We start from the raw sequence: 18,884 nt of genomic DNA, 5'->3' as shown, positions 1-18,884 counted from the left end.
CTCTTAAGGAGACACTAACCAGCCTACTTCGGAAAGGAATCCCACCCTGAGCTGCAAGTCCACCTCTGCTCTCACCCATGTTGCACTGTGGCTTCCTACATGGGTACCTCCGCTCGTCTCAAGGAGATCTCCATGGAAGAAAATCGTTGCTCTTGGCACCTTCTCAGCGCCGTGCGGATACTCAACTTCAGTAGGCGATGAAGACATGTTAGACACACACTAAAAACACAGACTTGAGGAGAGAACTGGGATCAACTGAAGTCCCTGGCAACGCTCCCATGGTCTTCAGTAGTAACAGAAATTGACACTGGGTATGGATGCAAACATGGAAAATAGGTTACAGCACGGCAGTAAGTCGCAAGGGGTAAATGGGAATTCAAGCAACATTATTCATTTTACAGTATTGAATCATTAAGTCTTCCCTCTAGCAAAAGCTTAAAAGTAAGCACCCATGCTTGTGTTTTCTTGAGCCATTGTCTTAACAGGTATTCAAAGCAGATGCAGTCCAGGAGTTGGAGATAAACTAAATTAAAACCAACATGAATCCAAACAAGGCTTGTTAATGGCTGAAGTGGGGAGATGTGATTCACTTCACATGTCGTCAGGGTCAGCCTCTGCGCTACAAATCCTGTGATGGATTCAAAGAGCTGGCTCAAAACCTCTCTCTTCAACATACAGTGTCACACACCCTGTACAGACGGACAGACAGACTGACATTGAATCAAAATACTGAACAAGCACCAGCAAGGTATCAAGAGCAGGGTCTAGGGGATGGTGCAACTCTGAACCAGCTCTCCTGCAAATCCAAGGATTTGCAATGTGCAGCCATGCCAGTGCTTGGCTGCCATAGCCCATCCAAGCTGCACTTTGCCACATCCATTATGCATGACATTAACGATGCCACCTGCTTACTTACCTCATTTCCACCAGCTCGGCGAGGCTGTTTTGTTTATGTCACAGAGCAATGTGCCCTGCTGTAATGTCTTATGTCTGAACTTAGTATTAGAAAATGATTTTGTCTGATTAAATTTTTATAGCAACAGCTATAAGAAACCAGTTCATATAACCCACTGCTCCGAGTTATCTCAACTGTGGATCAGGAAATACGTACCACTTGAACAAGGCTGGCCAGCTTTCATACTACAGCAGTACTCATATGTGAGCATATATTCTCTAAAAGCATATTTTAAGACATTTTTTTCAAGAGTGAGAATGTCAAAACTTTGTTGCAAACTGGCTCTTTCCTGGCCCACTGAAACAAGCAAACAAAAACCAAAACAAAATGAGAAAAGAAAAAAAATTATAAAACTAGAACAGAAGTGTAACGTTTTAGCCATGGTGCATGTATACAACAGGACAGGCAATGATACAGTACTTTAATCTGTATTGTCTATATAAAACATTTATTTTAAGCTCTATAATGGCATTATAGAAATACATAGAATAATTTATAGAGTGTATTTTAGTGTACTCACTGTGAAAATAACACATTTATTAAGACAAGTATTCTTATGTCCAAACTTTTTAAATATATGCACTTCCTTCTCTTGCAGTATTATGTTACTTTGAAAAGCAAAATATCAATAGTCTAATCTTTGTTCCTCACCAGAATCTTCTCATTCAGATTTCCCTGGGTCACTTAGGGTGCTCACTGCTGTGAGACAGTTTATAAAAACCACGAAAGTACTTTGACTGGTAGATTTCCTATATTTGTTTGCATTCATGTCTAGTGCACATAGCTTGTCGTTCAATTCTCCAAGTGCCTTCTTCGTAAGTACAGTGACATATAGTGCATTCATCAGTTTTCACCTCTCGGCCTGCTGGAATGACAATGGTTTCTGCAAAGCAGTTCGGGCCTAAAAAAAGGAAAGAGTTTATTATGTGATGCCCATAGCATACTGCAATCCAGCAAATCCAGCCCAGCTTAGTTTGTCTCAAGTCCTGAAAATCTTAACACAAAGTCAGTAACACTGGACACATTAAACAAACGTGAGCATCGTGCAAAGAGAATAAGGAAACCCTGCCTTCTGAGTTGGCTACATTCTGATTTTCCTCTGGTTTTCAGCACGGGCTGTCCTACCTTCTGCAAGTGAAGGTGCAATAAATCTCTCGTACAAAACACCCATGTACGACAGCACCTGGGCACAGACTGGCCAGATAGCTGAATACACGTTTAAGCGACAGAAAAATCTGGCTGTCAACAATGAAGTAGTGCTACTGTAGGCTATTAGGGAGCGGATTATAAATGTTATTACTTTTTCCCCATTCAAAATATACACTGCATTTCATGTAGTAGTCAAAGTATCAGATTAGTTTATTTTCCATTTCATGAGAAAATTGGCTTTTTTTCCACCAGAACTGAATAGCTCCGGCCTCTTCTGAATAAAGTCTCTTTTCAGGTATAAAATGACGCATTCATTTTATATAAGTCAGCAAGTCTACAAACACTTATTTTCATAGTACACCAAAATAACTTAATTTCCAAGGACCAGGAGGGAGAACAAGCCACCGGCACAGTGTTCACAAGACAAATCTGATTCCTTCAAAAGGTGACATCCTCACATCGCTGCTGATGGCTGCACATGCTGTATTACCTACAGTTCTCCTAAAAAAAAAAAGTATTTCTGCCTTGAATATCAACACACACTTGTAAAGCATAACTAAACCCCATAAATTGCCTCGTATCCATGCATGTTCTCAGAGGAACTGGTCCTGCTGTTCCCCAAATACAGACCAGGCTTGGGCAGAGCCTGGCTATCTAGCAGCACTTTGGCACCACCAACCACCAGGACAGGACACACAGCATGGGCTAGCGTATACTGACGTGATACAGCTGAAACTCTTGACAGAATATGGGTGTGCCAAAAGCCTGTCAACTGTCTAGCTGCTTGCCATGCTAGTAAATAAATCATAGATGAGGTTCAGCCTTCCGCTGCCAGGGATCTGCTGTCAGAACTAAGCCAAACAGCGTGGTTGCAGCTTCTAAAGCTTTTTTGTTTTTAAGTGTTTTCTCTGAAAACCAAAGGTAGGTGCAAGCTGTACATTTTAAAGCAGAAACTACACAGCTCAAAAATCAATTATAATAGTTTTCTCTTCGGATCAGATGGCGTGTTTGTGCACTGATGAAGCTGCCTGAGAGGCAGATGCGAACTGACAGCAGCGAAGGCCCTTCCTCACCGAAGAGTTACCCCTCTACGGAAGAGACCTGCAAGGCTTGCAGAAGTTTGGTTCACCTGATTGTACCCAAGAATTCTCTGAATATTTAAGGCAGCATTTTGTTTTAGAACTGAATGTTGAGGAATACCTCTAACATGTGGCTTGTCCTGTAATTTTGGGTGGCTTCTCATCTGTTCGAGGTTTTGGAAGCAGAACGGATAGCAAATACAGATTTCAACACAGCACATCTCAGGTAAAGTTACCTGCTTTACTCCCCTAACCTTACTGTGGTGCTTTTCTGTTTGTGGCCCCTCAGTCTGCCCGTGCAAAGCGTCACTGGGCTGGACAAAACAGGGAGGAGGACTTCAGCAGGGCAGGGGGAAAGACACATGTCTGGGCCCCTCTGCGCACCAGGAGGTGCCGAATCCTTCAACTGAGGTAAAGCAGAACCATTAATTAACTACACTGTACTCAGTGGAGTTTAATGAGATCCTACTCTAATCTTACTCTAATCTAATCTATATAATGATGTTTCAGCTAACTACGGTACCTTCTTGTGCATAATAAGCTTTCTTCCATCCGTAGATGGGTTCGCCCTCCCATTAGAAAACGACACCTGAGTGTTTTGCAAACTGGCCTGCGATAGCCTCCTGGTGTACAAAGCTGTACAGCACAAAGAGTTAAAACACTAAAAGTGGAATCCATTTTCCATGGAGAATTTGTCCGAGACCTACAAGACCGCTTGAAATTTAAACACTATTTAAAAGGCACAAGAGGAACGTAAGTGATGTCAATGCCATGTGCAGGATTTATTTCATTCTGGGAAAGTAAATGTTACAGGCTATACTTGGTTATAAAAATCAGACAGGGAATGAAGTAAAAACCGTGCAACACACGTAATATAAATCACGAGGATTCAGAATGCAAATGCCTCCACTCACTACCAGCAGTACTTTAATGCTGTGCGTGACAGTCTTTCCTAAATTAAAAAGTTATTAAATGTAAAGATAAAACAAGTTAGCCCTAAATTGCTAAACTATTTAATATGTGTTGGGAAATGTGTTCAGAAATGTACAAAAGGGCAATAACTACCTACTTGAGAAGGGGACCCTACAAAGCCAAACGACAGCAACAAAGTACATTAAATCCAGCAAACTAGATTTTTTTAGTCTCATGCAACCGTTCTACAGAAAACTGGCAATTTTCTGGTTCTGCACTTGCACCCATCATGACTGTACCTGCAAATCCTGTCTAGTGCTCAGATTGGCAATAGTCAACTGGCATCCTTGCCTCATCTCTTTCTTTGCAATATTGTGCATGCATGATGTTGTGGTTAACGTTACAGAAAAGGGCATCAACGAAGAGGCTGAACCAACCGTGTTACAGCAACCCCATGCACATAATGCCAGTACAACACAGTGCCCAAACACTGAAACAGAATTCCACATCTCTCCTTGTACCATTCCTCCAAACCCGAAGACTTCTTCTTCTGCCCCAGCTGTTCCTGTGCCTGCCTCAGCCCTTCCCTGGCTCCGTCCCGGGAAAGGCAGCAGGGCCAGGCAGGAGCTGCCAGTCAGAGGGACAACGTCAGTGAAGCAGCTAACGATGCCGTTCTCCATCTGCCTAAGAGGACTGTGGGGAAGCCAAGAAATTGAAGATTTTAAGCAGGCAGTGGGATGAGGAGGCAGAGTGGGCACAAGAGGGCTAGTTTTAGATCAAAAAGTGCCATTTGCTCACTCTCCTTTAGGAGGGAGAGACAGAAGAGACAGAAGCAGGTGTCTCCTCCAAACTCTTATCCAAGTGGATAAGCTGCCCTGAAGGCATGGCATTTGCTGAAACTTCTGCTTTACTTAAAACTGGGCAGTTTATATTGATTTAGCAAGAGTTAACAGCTTCCCATCACAAAGGGCAAGACATTTTGTGAGTTTTAGTCTGCAAAACTATCTCACTTAGCACATGAAAAGCATTTCGAAGTAAAGGGGGGCTGCTCTAATGCCAAAGCAGCGGTGGATTTTCTGACTAGATGTTAGGGGTGGAAGGGCAGTGAAGAGTGATTCTCCTCCCTAGTCTACAAAGCGGGCTGCCTGCTTTCTGAGCTGGTCCTTGGTACCACCTCTCTGCCCGAATTTCGCATCTGGTCCTCCTTCCGTGCAGCGGCAGCTTATTAGAGATCATTTGATCTATAGTATAAACCTCCCAGGCCACATCCCCAGCTGCATATGTGTATACAGCTCTGAGGAAGTCCGTGGTGCTGCACATCTTCTCAGTAGATTAAGATCTTGCGGCATCACTCTTAAATCTGGCAGAAAATTCAATATGACATATTGTACCAATTCCAAGCACAGTCTGAAATCTACCACGACATCATTTGTTTTCCTAAAGTATATCCTGGCGCTGTCAGGCTCTGCTTGAGCTACACCACGCTGGTATCAACAGAGATTTCTTTCCTAGGGCTAAGGCATAACTGCTGCTGCTTCAGCGATGCCTTGAAGCAGCGGGTTCAGTGCAAATCCTCCATTATCACACTGAGCACCAGATTGGAATGAGGCTCTAGGTTTTCCCCTGCTTGAAACGGCAAATCCTAGCTTCCAAAGCAACATTTGTATTGGGATCGAAGCAGCTAGGAGAGCGAGCCTATTCGGTGGTGAATGCACCGAGAGTTTATTTGTAAACGGTTTCTCATCTCTTAAATATTTTAAAAAGTTCAAAAATATTAGGGGGGTAAATGCAACAATTGTGAGTCTTTTTTTTTTTTTTTTCCAAAGTCCTTATGCTGATACTGTGAAAAGCTTCCGGTGACTTGTGTTTTACGCTTCAGTGTTGATAAATGCAACAATTTAATTAAAATGCAAATTCTGTTATCTCAGAAGAAAACAGCCGATCCAAATTATCAACAGAGAATGCCCAAGCCACTCACCTACAGAAGCAACAGTACCTGTAACCTTGACAACCTTGCAAGAGACTGTCGGAGGCTTCTCCTCCTCCTCCTCGTCTCCTTCCACAAAAGCACAGCCGTACTCTGCAGAGCTGTGCCTAGCCCCTCTGCAGCCTGCCCCTGCTTTTGCATAGGCCCATCTTCCTATTAGTTCAAAAATACAAGTCAGATACAGTGACTCGGTAAATCACGTTTTAATCAACTGTTTTCATCGGGCATTAAACCAAATTATGGACAAAGGAATCTGTTCAACTGCAAGTTAATGTGTTTGCCTGGAGAATAAGTCACGGCAAATTTTAGCCAATTAGAAGTGCAGTGACAACCTCTGCAATGTAACACTTTGATGTAAGACTGCTCTGGGCTCGGGTTTTTTACTAAACTCCCTAATAGCTGCCCTTTTAATAGCTCCTTGCAGCAGTCCAATAGGTCACTTTTAAGGTATCTGATAGAAGACCTGATAGTTATATTACATTCATCACTGGGGGATTAGAGCACTTTGTAAGGGACATAACCTCAACATTTAGCTTAGCGACTATTTCTATGTTGGTTTTTTTTTTTTGTTTGTTTGTTTTTCACATTTCACAGAGAGATTTCCCACAGTTACCACATGAAAAGGCAGATCCTACACTTTGCCCGGGAAGTCTTGAGAACCACAGCATCACAGAAGAAATAGCTGTGCTGTGAGAGATCAGAGGTTCACCCACACCGCAGCAGCCAAAAGATGCGCAGGGCAGTACATGGGAACAGAGCAAACACGGGTCCTAAAATACACGCCCAGCTTCTAGTTCTCTGAATCAGAGACTTTGTAAAAAGCTGCTCTGTGCTTTGTAGTCATTACTGGACTTTTTTGTGATCAGCCTCTCCAAAATCCTGGTGAACCTGTAAAGCCTTCTACTGCACTCAGTAGCAAGGAGGCCCACAGCTCTTGCGCACGGGGTAAGACAGTTTTCTTTTACTGCCTGGTGCTTTCTGCCAGCTACCTGGGCTTTGGTTCCCCAAATTGCCACAGTGGGAGAGGCAATGACAGCCATCCCCAACCCGCTGTGCCACTCCTCATCTTGTAGACCTTCGTCAGGCTTCCCACCCGTCCCACCAGCAGGCCTGCAGACCAAGGAGGCCAGTCCTGCCCCCTGCCGCCCCTGCTGACCTCCCCTAGCCCTCCGCCAATTCCCCTGCATCATTTTTGGGCTCTGAGGACCAGCCCTGCCCACCCCAAGCGAGTGGCAGAAGCACCATGGGCTTTTACAGTCCCAGAGGTGCTCCCTGTTCTGTTCCCTTCTCCCTGATCATCCCATCAACTGATGACAAAGTTAAGCTGGTATTTTAATTAAACTATCAGTTTTACATCAGACATAAAACTTCTAGAAACAAATGCTTCATTATTTTCAGAGAAATTGTCCTGTTGCCTTTCTGTGTTACGGAAAACTTTCATTTTCCAGCAGTAACACTTGACTGCCTCCCACTGCTATTCCAGCCGTGTTTCAAGGCGTGCCAGCACAGCACAGCACCCCAAAACCCGGCTGCTCCATCCACGGCAGTGTGCTGAAGCAGCCCGGTTTTGAAGTGCTGGCATTCCCTCCCTCATCCCTCTCACATCTAATCACCTCCTCTGCAGATGGTATCTGCACGTACTTTGTGCCCTTCCAAGCTCTAATCTCTTCTAAAGGGTCCGTATCTCCCCGACTTGATTTTGTTTCCCTCTTGTGTGGATATATATAATGCCTCTATCTCCCGCGAAACTTCAGCTTGGAAGATAAAGCACAAAAAGCAGCTAGCAAAAGCAGTCTGTGGCCAGTGCCTCTCATTCCCTGGCAAAAATAAGTTCATCACCCCTGCTGCTGTCAGTATGCTGACGGCTCCCAGTCCAGCACAACCTTTTACTCGTCTCGGTACCTTTGGACGCTACTGAACCAAATCCAAAAGAGAGTTTTCAATTACAGAAGAAGGATTCGGGTAGACCCAATTTTAAGAGCAATTTGGGACCCCGAAGAACCATGAATAGTTTCTTGTGGCTTATCAGCACCTTAAGATACGGACAGCCAGAGAACCATGGCAAATATCTTAATAGACTCCCAGTAAGTGTGTATATATGACAGGGAGAATAAAAATAAAGGTATTCATCCATTTGCTATTTTACCTAGCTGTGACAGGGAATAATGTGCTATCTTTCATAAAAGCAGTGTTTTGTTCACGCTAGACAGAGCCTTTGTGCTTTTAAGAATAATAAACCCCCTCCCTTTTCTAGGGTCATGTTTTGTTAGATGCACAGGGAACTGACAGATTGCAAGAAAATCTGCCAAAGGCAAAACAATTAAAAACAGCATTTTGCCATGTAATTTAGAAGGGTGGGTGCAACAGCATCTGTGGAAAGGGGACAGCCAGAAGAAGCTGAATGAAGTTCTTGTGTAACAAAACGGGCTGACTGTGTCCTCAGTGGCACTCCTGCCACGAAAGGGGTAACACTTTTAAGCCGGGGCACTCGCTGCAGTCTGTGTGCGGGTGGTTTAATACAGAAGGCAAAAAAGCTACGATCTTGTTTACAGCTAGGTTTTAATATTCTGCTTATGAGACTCACAAGCCCTGCATATGATCACGTTCTGTCGGTTTACTTTTTAATTTATCATACGTCTGAGCACTACTGAATCATGCTTTGGTCTGGCTCCAATCCTAGAAATGGGAGAAGTGTCCAAAAATTCAACAGATCATGAAGCACAGCAATCACAGCCGCTGGGACAATCCTTTCCACCAGCGACCCTTCCCAAGTCCGTTTCTCCACTGCCTTGCCCTGTGCAGTGACATTAGCACCTACGGAAGCAAAGTGCAAAATGCTGCCGCGAACAGGGCTGTGCAATTACTCTTGCACAGACAGAAATGGCTTGCAGGAAGGGAACAGTCCATAATCCTGACAACAGTGCCGTCCCCGTGGATCTTCACGTGTATTTAGAGAAAGGGAATTTAGATATTGGCTTTTTGTGTACGGAACAAAAAGCAGCTCAGGCACATCGAACACTCTGCAATCAAATACTGCACGAGGCAAACAGAAAGCCTCAGAGCATAAAAGGGCCCAATTAAATAGGGGGTTTGAGTGCCACAAAAATAAACTACGTCAAACAACTTCCTTTATCAGAGAAAATATGGAAGGACTTTAATACTCTGCTTACAACGATTTTCAGAAGTCCTACGGCTTGTAAAGGGATATTGTGTTCCACCCAACACTGGCACCAATTAGACATGAGCTGAACATTGTGTCTATCTCACAGCAAATTATATCAACGCTTAGAAGCCAGCAAGCAGCGTATCAATTTTGCTCTCAGCTTTCTTGCAACTCAGTCACCACCCAGGCGATGAGAAAATCAGAGGCGTGCTGGGAAAACGCATGACGGATGCTTTTGACACGGAAAGGCTCGGGGCTGCCGGGAGCAGTGGTGTTAACGGGGCAAATCCTTCCCCATCTCACCTGTTCCTTCACGCCAGTGACTTGGTCAGGTTCGGGGGTCTGGTGAAAGACCGTGCACCCTGCTGCACAGCCAAACCTTGCCAGCCTTGCTGGGACACGTCAGCCTGTTCCTCAGACTCAGAGAGCCGTGTGAAATGCCGTTGTCAAGAGATCCTGAGCAAGTTATCCTAAAAAACTATTATGCAGATTGAAATAGGCTTTGCACTTCCAAAAGCGTGTGCTACAGGCCAGTAATTTAACGCATCGGAGTGCTGTTGCAAACGCTGGAACTAAAAGCACTTTTAATTAGACAAACCTCTGCAGCACTGCTCACCGTACAGTCTACCAGCCGGGTTCGTCAGGTCACCAAGAGGTGTACAGTAACCAGCTGGTAAGGCGCAGGACTGCATGCATCCTGACAAATGTACTAAATGCAGAATGCTAATGGGTGCTTGAGAATTATTACGGAAAAATCCCCAAAGACTACAACTAAATTGAAAGTTAAAATGGAAGTGAAGTACAGTGTAATGTTGCTTTGGCAATCAAGTGGAATATAAATCAGTGTATTTTTCCAGTCACTATAAACCACTGGAGAGTAAGAATATGTACACAAGGATGACCAATGGTTACTGATTGCTTCAAGGAATTATTCAATCAAAGCAAAACCAAAACTTCATTGGTCAAGAGTCAGACTTTTTTAATCCTACTTTAGAGTAAACACCCTGAATGTTAAATCTGAGGTTGTTTTTCCTTACTGAGAAGTATTTACATCTAAATACTGAGTCTAGAGTATTCAATTCCAGAAAGACTGTCACAGCAGATTGTGTCAATTTTCCCAGTCACCTAGTCCTCTTGCAAAATGAGGTGTTTTATAAGGGTTTGGTATGCCTTTTTTTGTTACTTTTTTTTTTTTAGGGGCTTGTCTCCACATACAGATTTCTAGTCCCTCGTCCAGTTTCCCCAGAGGTGGCTGTCTCCAGTTAATCTACTGAAGCGACACAGACTAAACTAGAAAAAGGCAGCTGTACCAGAGGACCAGCAGTTTGGTGTCACAGATGCCACTCGCGGTGTAACCTCACACAGACAAGCTGTGCAAAACTTGGTTAGCTGTAGACACAGGCATTAGAAGTTCAGATTCTTAAAGGGAATAAAGTTTGTGCAATAACAGAAATAAATGGTCTGAAGCATCAGAAGTGTCAACTTCATACCCAGAGACTTGTCCTGTGGCAGTTTCTAGAATATATGTATGGAGTTGTGCACACTTAAACAATTTCCTTTGAGTTGCATGTCAAAAGGTGAGAGCCCTTTTGAGACTGACTCCAGCACATGCATGTCATCGCTCAGTTGTGGACACTTGTACGATGAAGCACTATTTTAGCCCGTGATGATCTCTTTGAAAAGATGCCTGTGTGACTGGAGCAGGAGTTGCACAACAGATTCCCCGCCGAAACAACACAGTCACCTTCTACCACCCAAACTTCCCCACTCAGGACACCACTGTACTTTACTCATCATCCCCTCAAGCACCTGTAATCTCAGTCATTGTCAGTATTTCCCTCAGCAGCTTCTCTCCATGACCCAGTTACTCCACTTCTGTCTGTGCTCCACAAACACTCCTAAACACATTCTGGCCCTGCCTGCCATGCATTTCCCCATCGTGTCTTACTCCAGACAGACATCCACCAGCCTTCTCTGCCTCTGCCACCGCATTCTTGAGACAAGAGCTGTAACATTAATGCTAACACTACATAATTTTCCTAGTAGGTGGTGCAGGAGGCAGTGAATGAGTTTAAGCAAAGAGAAGGCGCTGGTGAAAAACTGTCCTAAAGCAAAGTAGACTAAGATTTATTTAAAGTATAACAAAACAGTTTCACAAAAGGCTTCCTTTAATATATACTGAAGGATGACCACTTTTTCTCCCACTTCCAGTTTTCTCATTTACAGTATTTCCAAAAATCTGCCTCCTAAGAATAGATAAAAAGAATAGCCTTTATTACAGGGAGAGAAGCAACATGGATCTATGCCAAAAAAATATTTACAGTTGTTGGCAAGTCATACATCAATTTAAAACATAATGGATTCTAACAACATCCTTTGCCATGCATTTTTAGCTTCATTCACTGAAATAAAAAGCCGTATTTCTCAAACAAAAATCTACTGGAAAAACAGTTCTAGTGCATGGGATTCAGAATGGAAAATGAAGAACCTGTTTACTCACCAGTCCTAGTGAATTACCACTGTCTTTAGTTGTGATAATTTTCAAGGTGTACAGTTGTAATTGTGGGTCATTTTAACTTGATGCCAAGATTATGTGTATCTGTAACTAACAGAGATGTTAGGTTTTCCCAAGAAAAAATTCTTTGGGAAATTTAAGATGCACCTACCTAAATTACTTCACAGCTGAGAAAAAACACAGTATTTTTATGAGCAAAGGAGAAGTTATGCTACGCTTCCATGCTGCTAAATCAATAATTCTACCTTTTCTTCCACTTTAATGATTTTCCCCTGGTGGTTATGAAACACAGCGCTAAGACAGTTTACTTTGGAAAGACTGTATTTTGTACCCGCTCAGGAAGATGAAGAGAAAATACCATGGACCGAACAAACACGATGCTCTGAAAGGGCACCCTCCTTTCCAGGGGTGCCCCTGAGCAGCTCTGCATCCACAGGAGGCCAGGATGCAACCTGGGGGAAGCCTGGCGTGGATCCCCCCTGCTGGACAGCCTGGCTCTAAGTGGCTTGGCACCCAGCTTTAGCTTCCTAAAATTGAGGGATCTAGTCCAAGGCAGCCATCCCCTGTCCCTCTGTGTGCCGAAGGCAAGGAAGAGGTGACTCCAGAGGGACACTCATCTCACAGCCTTCAGACATGGAGAGAAGCAGTGATGGCTTCATCCGGACAGATGGCAGCTCAGCCTGCCCACCCAGCGGCTCACAGCCTTGCTAGGCCAGCTCAGGGGAGCTGTGTGTGCCATCTCGCCCTCCATCCCCTCAGGGGTGACCGTCCCACACACCAGCCATGCCCGCAGACCGTGGTGCCAGCCAGCGTGCCACAGCAGGGGTAAAATGGCTGCCCGCAGCCTCAGGCCACCAGCAGGTGCTGCCATGGCGGTTCGCCAATCTGGTCCACAGCTTGTCCCCTTCCCTGGCACACAGAGCTGCTCCTCGTGTATCAGCCTTCGATTTCTGACATGGGCTCGAATCACTTTCTTTCTTCCCTTAGTGCCACATCCACACGTCTCTTAAATACCTCCAGGCATGGGGACTCCACCACTTCCCCGGGCAGCCAGCTCCAATGCTTGACCACCCTCTCTGTGAAGAAATTCTTCCTAATGTCCAATCTAAACCTCCTCTGAAGGACAGGAAGGGGTGCACCAAATAATAGCTATTAATCTGTCAATCAGAAACTGTCAGCAATTCAGAGCTGCAAATTTAAGGCCCCATTCCTGACAAGACTTCACTTAAATTAGGACCATGTCTCAAGACAGCTACTTAGAAATGCAACCGATTGCTAAATTAATCTAAACATATTAAACTGCAACTTAATCCAGTGTTGGATATTTAGAAATCCATCACTGTCTTACACAAGTTAATTTTCTCCTGTTTCTATTCGTATCACCCTTACACAATTCATGAATCAATAACTATCCAAAGGGGATGCTTTGGCATAGGAAGAGGGGGAAACCAGAAGATATAAGGATGATTCACTGCAAAGGTAAAACAGTCAGAATCCACTGGTGTTGGAAGAAACCAAATTAGTGGGAGTGCAAGCAGTAAGGAAAAAGGCAGGAAAGCAGGCAGGGTGACTGGTAAAATGATATTAAGGGATCATCTCTTTGTGGAGATGGAAAGACAGGTGATTTGAAGTGAGAGACATGAATTATGAAAGATTCAGGAACCGGTTTTGTTAAATGCAAAGATTGTCTCTGTGAGTTATACAAACCCTTTCATCTTAGAGAAGTGCTGCAGCACAGAAATTGCATGTCATTCACAGGGGCTGACATAAAAGGTTGTGCACTACCCAAAAGAATTCTTCTACATAATATTGCTCAACTTCCTTATTTTTGGTGTCTGAGTTCAGCAGTGATTCTTCCATGTGCTGCAAAGTTAAGACCACAATTTGATATTGCAGCTCTCTTCTCCCATCATTAGTGCATACTTTTTCTCTCCATTACACAGGTGTCTGAAACTGGGAAGGAAACAGCAGAGGAATGAATCCCCTTGGATTAGCCACATTTGTGTGTACATGAATACATTTAATCTGGGTAAGGTGAAGGAAACTGAAGATGATGATGTTAAACCAAAAGTTACCATCAACATTCCCACTGCAACTTTTTAAGAGATATCAATGAATCTAGTTTGCATATTTAGCCATCAACCCTAACATCTCAGGGAGGGCTGCTTGGCTAGAGAGAGGCAACAGTGCAGACCAGTCAACAGCAGGACACAAACATACCTTCAAAAGAAATCAGGGCTCATTTAGTAAATGCAAGCTCACAATCTAAGAAGCAGAAATTCAGATATGAAGGTTGCAAAGCTGTCTTTTCCTCTAACTGCTAAGAAACAGGGTACTCCCTGTCAGTGGCTGAACCATTTATGTGTCCTAGCACTAAGCCATGAGCTGGCATTACGAGTATTACTGAAGCTACTGTTCACAGGAGTAGTCAGCAAGCTCCAGCAAAGATGCTCTGGAAAAAATAACAAATCAGATCAGGCCTTTTATTGAAGTGATAGTCCAGAAAACTGTCCTGGCAAAACCAAACTGGCTTCCAGGCAATGGACCCCAAAGATGGTCAAGCTGGCATAGGGTCAAGCTGGTCTGCTTCCAAGATTTCTCTTCTTTTTTTTCCCCCAGCTCATCGGACCTCAGGAGCAGTTACTGAGGCATGAAAGCTAGTCTTTGTATTTACAGTAACAGAATTACTGTAAACCTATTCTTAAATATTTCCACATATTATATGTTTCTTCTTGTAAAATTATCTCTAAATGCAAGTATTATGGATGTAAAAATTCTGGAGGAAAAACAGCTGGTGCTTTTATGTTTATCTGAAAGCTATGTTTGTTTTCTTCTAGGCAAAACCAGAGCCTTAGGAAATCGTAAATGATTCCCAAGACTCTTTGAACTGATTTTCATAAAACTCTGATTAGTGCACTAGAAAAAGAGTAGTAAATAAAATGGAAGTGGCAAAACTAGAAATTACATTTTACTTTTCTACCGAAGCTATTGCTCCTAAAAATCCCACAAACAACAATTAAGAGCTCAATTTATGATTATAATGTTAGCCACCCCATTTGTCTTTAGGGTATTCTTCTACTCTGTGGTAATAAAAACGATTACTTCTCACCTGTAGCATACACAGCGCAATCAGAAGGAAAACCAGCGAAGCTCGTGTGGAATACAAGTTATTAGTTTACATAACCCCCCTAGAAGGCAAAACTAAATTAAAAGCTGGAGCTCTTAATTACAGAGTGGATCAAAGTGTTGTAAAATACGTGAGATTCTGAGTTGTGGAAAAGGAATGCTTTCTGGAGAAGGAATGTCCTACTGCAGGGAGAACAAATATCAGTCCAAGAGGAATAAACAACCAGCTCCTCTGACTCATTCCCTTTTGTACCGTGTGATTTATCCCTGTCTTGCTCAGGAACTTAGCTTGTAAATATTCCCTTTGCACTTGATACAAGAAGCTTTAGTAGCCCAATATGTACTTGAAAGTCTGCAAACATTAATGGATCAGTAATTTCTTCTCTAATTCTTTATTCCAACTTTTCAACATATGCATGTGCCACTGAAATCTGTGTATTACATTGCATGAAAATCTGTTTGGTAAGAAATCTTTGCAAAATGAAAGCTTTGGATATGTTTTTGAGAGAGAATTGAGAAGTGGTCAGGAGAGGAGGATTTTTAAGGGGAATCTCATTTCTATCAGCAAATGCATGAAGACTGGAGGAAAAATGATTCAGCCTGCAAGTAGCAAACAGTTTAAGAGTCATATGGTACCTTCTGATTTCCTTCCCTTTTTCTTTTTACCTTTTCTTGCTTATTGCATTGTAAACTCCTCAAGTCTGAGACTGTTTCTTGCATTTTTATTTTTCATTTTTTGCACAGGACCTTGCATATCAGAGCCACAATCCTAATTTGGAAATTAATCATAATAATTACAATCAATAATTTTCTATCTATCAGAGCATTTAGGAGTTTGCTCCGCAGTCCAAATACTAAATGCTAATTATTTGACACGTCCATTAAATCGTGAAGTAACAAATCTAATCGAACAGTGAGGAAAAGTTAAAACATAAATGAATTCTGTCACATTAGAGATGAAGGAAACAAAGGATGACTACAGTCAGAAGACTCTAAGAAGACTCAGGGCTCTACCATGAATAATACAAACACACCCACACGTGGTAACTCTCTGTAACAGGAAGGTGGCTCTGCAGAGATGGAGTTGCAGAGGTATCTCTACCCACCAAACACTAAAAAGCCACTGGTTGCAGTGCTGTGGGGGGATCTGGTAAATAATGGTTGGGTCTTGAGCTTCCTCACAGACTCTGTGACTCTAGGAACTTTCATTATATTTCCCCTCTGTTTTCTTTCCAAAAGGAAGCCTTTTCAGTCACTTCTTGTTAGCCAGCTCCATGTGACCATCCGAAAGGGCTTAGCTCCAACTAAAATGCTAGAAATCAGCTGCATACTCCCTTTTACTGGGTCACTGATGGAGACACTGAGTCCCCCAGGAATCAACACAAGAATGTTTTGACCCACAGGATCCTTACGTTTTCCTTAGATTTTCTTTGCATGAATTTCTCTATTTTTTAAATCTGTGCAAGCTCTTGGCTGTCACAGGAAACTGTGGCAATGAGTTCCACAGTTTCATCGTGCCTTGTATGAAAAGGCACCTACAGCCCTTCGCTTCCTTTGAGCCTTCACCTAATAATTTCATTGAGCTAGACTAGCTCTTACAATGTGAGAGACAGCAGAGGTGATATTCAGAGGATGAGCAACCGAAGTTCTTGATAATAAGGATTTTCTCCTTTACGATGCCTTCTAGCCAAGGATTTCAAACCATATCTCAGGATTTACACGCTGTAAGATTAGCCAGAGTTCTATGAATTTACATTTTGAGGATCTGTACACTTTCTTAAGCACAAGAATAGCAATGATTTTTAATACGTTTCTCCCCTTTTACTATGAAAAAGGGAAAATCGCTTATGTCCTCTAGAAGAAAGTGACAGTTTTCCATAAAATTGCAGTGTAGAGACACCAGCCGATTTCTAACGAGCATTCAATATATGCTTGCTGTCTAATGTGCAAGTGGAAATAATGTTTCCTCTATTTAATTATTTTACAGGCTAACAAGGCATCATTTTGATTCTAAATTGCAATCACAAAAAAACAAAGAGAATAATTTTTAAAGGAAGCCCTGGCTATAACGCTGTAAACAAGATCACTTAAATGCTTTAAAACAAGCTAAAGCACTTTGGAATGGAAACTTAGAATTTGTATAGTTCTTGGGAAATTACATCAAGGAGTAAAATACATCAAGCAGCCTTCCCTGAAGCGTGTGTTGATTTCTACTGTATTAGGAACACTGCTCCAGGTAACACCACACCACCAGCAAGACTAAATAATCCAGTTGGAAAGGTAAGATTCTCTGAGGGAATTGTATGCAAACAGAAGCAACTGCTCTTCAAAATGCCTGCCATAAAAGCTACTCTTAAATGCATCTTCATCTTCAGCTAATGCTGTAAATACTAGACCTGTCAAAGGATACTGCAACAAAATGAAAATACCCTAACCACAGTTAAATAATTAAATTGATAAATTTAGATTCCAGACTTTAAGCCTTCCTGGCATGTTGTTTCATTTTCCCTGGGCAGAAAGTCTTAATAAATAAAACAACTCTACACCTGTAATTACAAGACCCATATTTTAGCTAATTATGTCATATTTATTCATGCTAAATAAAACTATGTTGACAAGTAATGACTCAGTGCAGATACTGTCAGAAAGAGGCAAACTCCTAAAATAGGATAAAATGTCAGATACAATGGAAGGCAGCAGGAAAAACTTTGTTTTTTTATTTCTTTGGTACTTCCTTTTCTCAGCCTTCATTTCTTTTCAAAGTGGAGCTTTTAAAAGCCACACTCAGTCACTTATTTTTTCGCAATAGCTCATCTATCACAAGTTCTTCCTGCACAAGACGTTGCTTTTAAAAGAACATTTCTAACAAAGGATTCTGGTGAGAAGTCAGATTCCACTTCCAAGCAGTTAAAAAGTGAGAAAAAATGTCTAAGGGAAACAACTAGCCTGCCTACCCACATTTTACAACATTCGTCTCCCATTATGGACAGACTTACTAAGCCTAGGTTTCCTAATTGTTTGTTTTTTATTAAATAGATTTTAAGAGAGGCTCCCCACCTCATCCCTGGTGTTTATGGGAATTTATATCAGTTCTGGCAAATTACATCAAGGAGTAAAATACATCAAGGAGTCTTCCCTCAAGCGTAAGTCTAGGTTTAAGATGCTCCATTGCCCTGTGTTTGGATTTCAAATGTGAGATCCACAAAAGGATAGCCAAATTGCAAGAAGATTGTGCAGGACATTCAACCATCTAGATTTAGAGAGAAGAGTATGCACCTTGGCCACGTGGCAGGAGGAGGAATGGGAGTGTTAAAAGAAATTGTGGAAAAATGAAAGAGTGAAGAAATTAAACAACAGAACTATGGGGTATCAGTTTGAAACACAAATAAATTTCCCATATGTTCAAGGTATGAAAGAACTTTCCAACAAGCCCTTTCCTTTAATGATGAAGAAAATACCTGGGATACTGCATCTAGGAAATAGAGCAAAGCCACATGTTCCCATTAGAAAATCATCCTGAATGCAGTCAGCACAGCAGAACAAGTGCTGCATTTTCCTGTGGAGTTACTGTTGCACAGGCTTGGGGAGACAAAAGGTTGACCTTCCCAGGGGGGAGGGGGGTCTCACCCAACCCCCTTTGGGACACCCAGCCCATCAAGGCTTGGAGCCTGGCCTGAATGACCTGCCAGGAGCACGAGCAGCAAGGCTCCCACGCCGAAACCTGCATGTCTGCATGCTCCCAAACCCAGCCCAGGGCATTACAGACATTTCAAAGAAGTTCATATAATATAAATCAAACTGAAGAACGCCCTTTCTTCCTCCAGATATTAGGGCAGGAACACCTCACATCTAAGTGAGTTTTCTCAAATCCACTTCCTTTGTGGTTTGCAAAACAGACCCAGGTCTATGTGCATCACAGTCCTCAGTGTCACCCCATGCATACATTTTATTATACCTGCATTATTTTTCTGGCTACATAAATTCCCTGCCCACCACAT

The 18,884-nt window shown here is 42.6% G+C and overlaps 1 protein-coding gene across 3 annotated transcripts in view; it reads right to left on the bottom strand.

The window, feature by feature from the left end:
* Nucleotides 1-1,390: 1,390 nt before the first annotated feature.
* Nucleotides 1,391-18,884, bottom strand: part of VWC2 (von Willebrand factor C domain containing 2) — a 56,982-nt gene continuing 39,488 nt past the window's right edge. For all 3 annotated transcript variants that reach the window (XM_040548588.1, XM_040548586.1, XM_040548587.1), the window contains exon 4: nucleotides 1,391-1,856. In XM_040548588.1, the coding sequence (XP_040404522.1) occupies nucleotides 1,705-1,856 (152 nt within the window). In that variant the 3' untranslated portion in view covers nucleotides 1,391-1,704. The remainder of the gene's footprint in view (nucleotides 1,857-18,884) is intronic.

This window comes from Cygnus olor, chromosome 2 (assembly GCF_009769625.2).
Source record: "Cygnus olor isolate bCygOlo1 chromosome 2, bCygOlo1.pri.v2, whole genome shotgun sequence".
In the NCBI taxonomy this organism is placed as follows: Eukaryota; Metazoa; Chordata; class Aves; order Anseriformes; family Anatidae; genus Cygnus; species Cygnus olor.
This window is presented reverse-complemented; position numbering and strand designations above follow the sequence as displayed.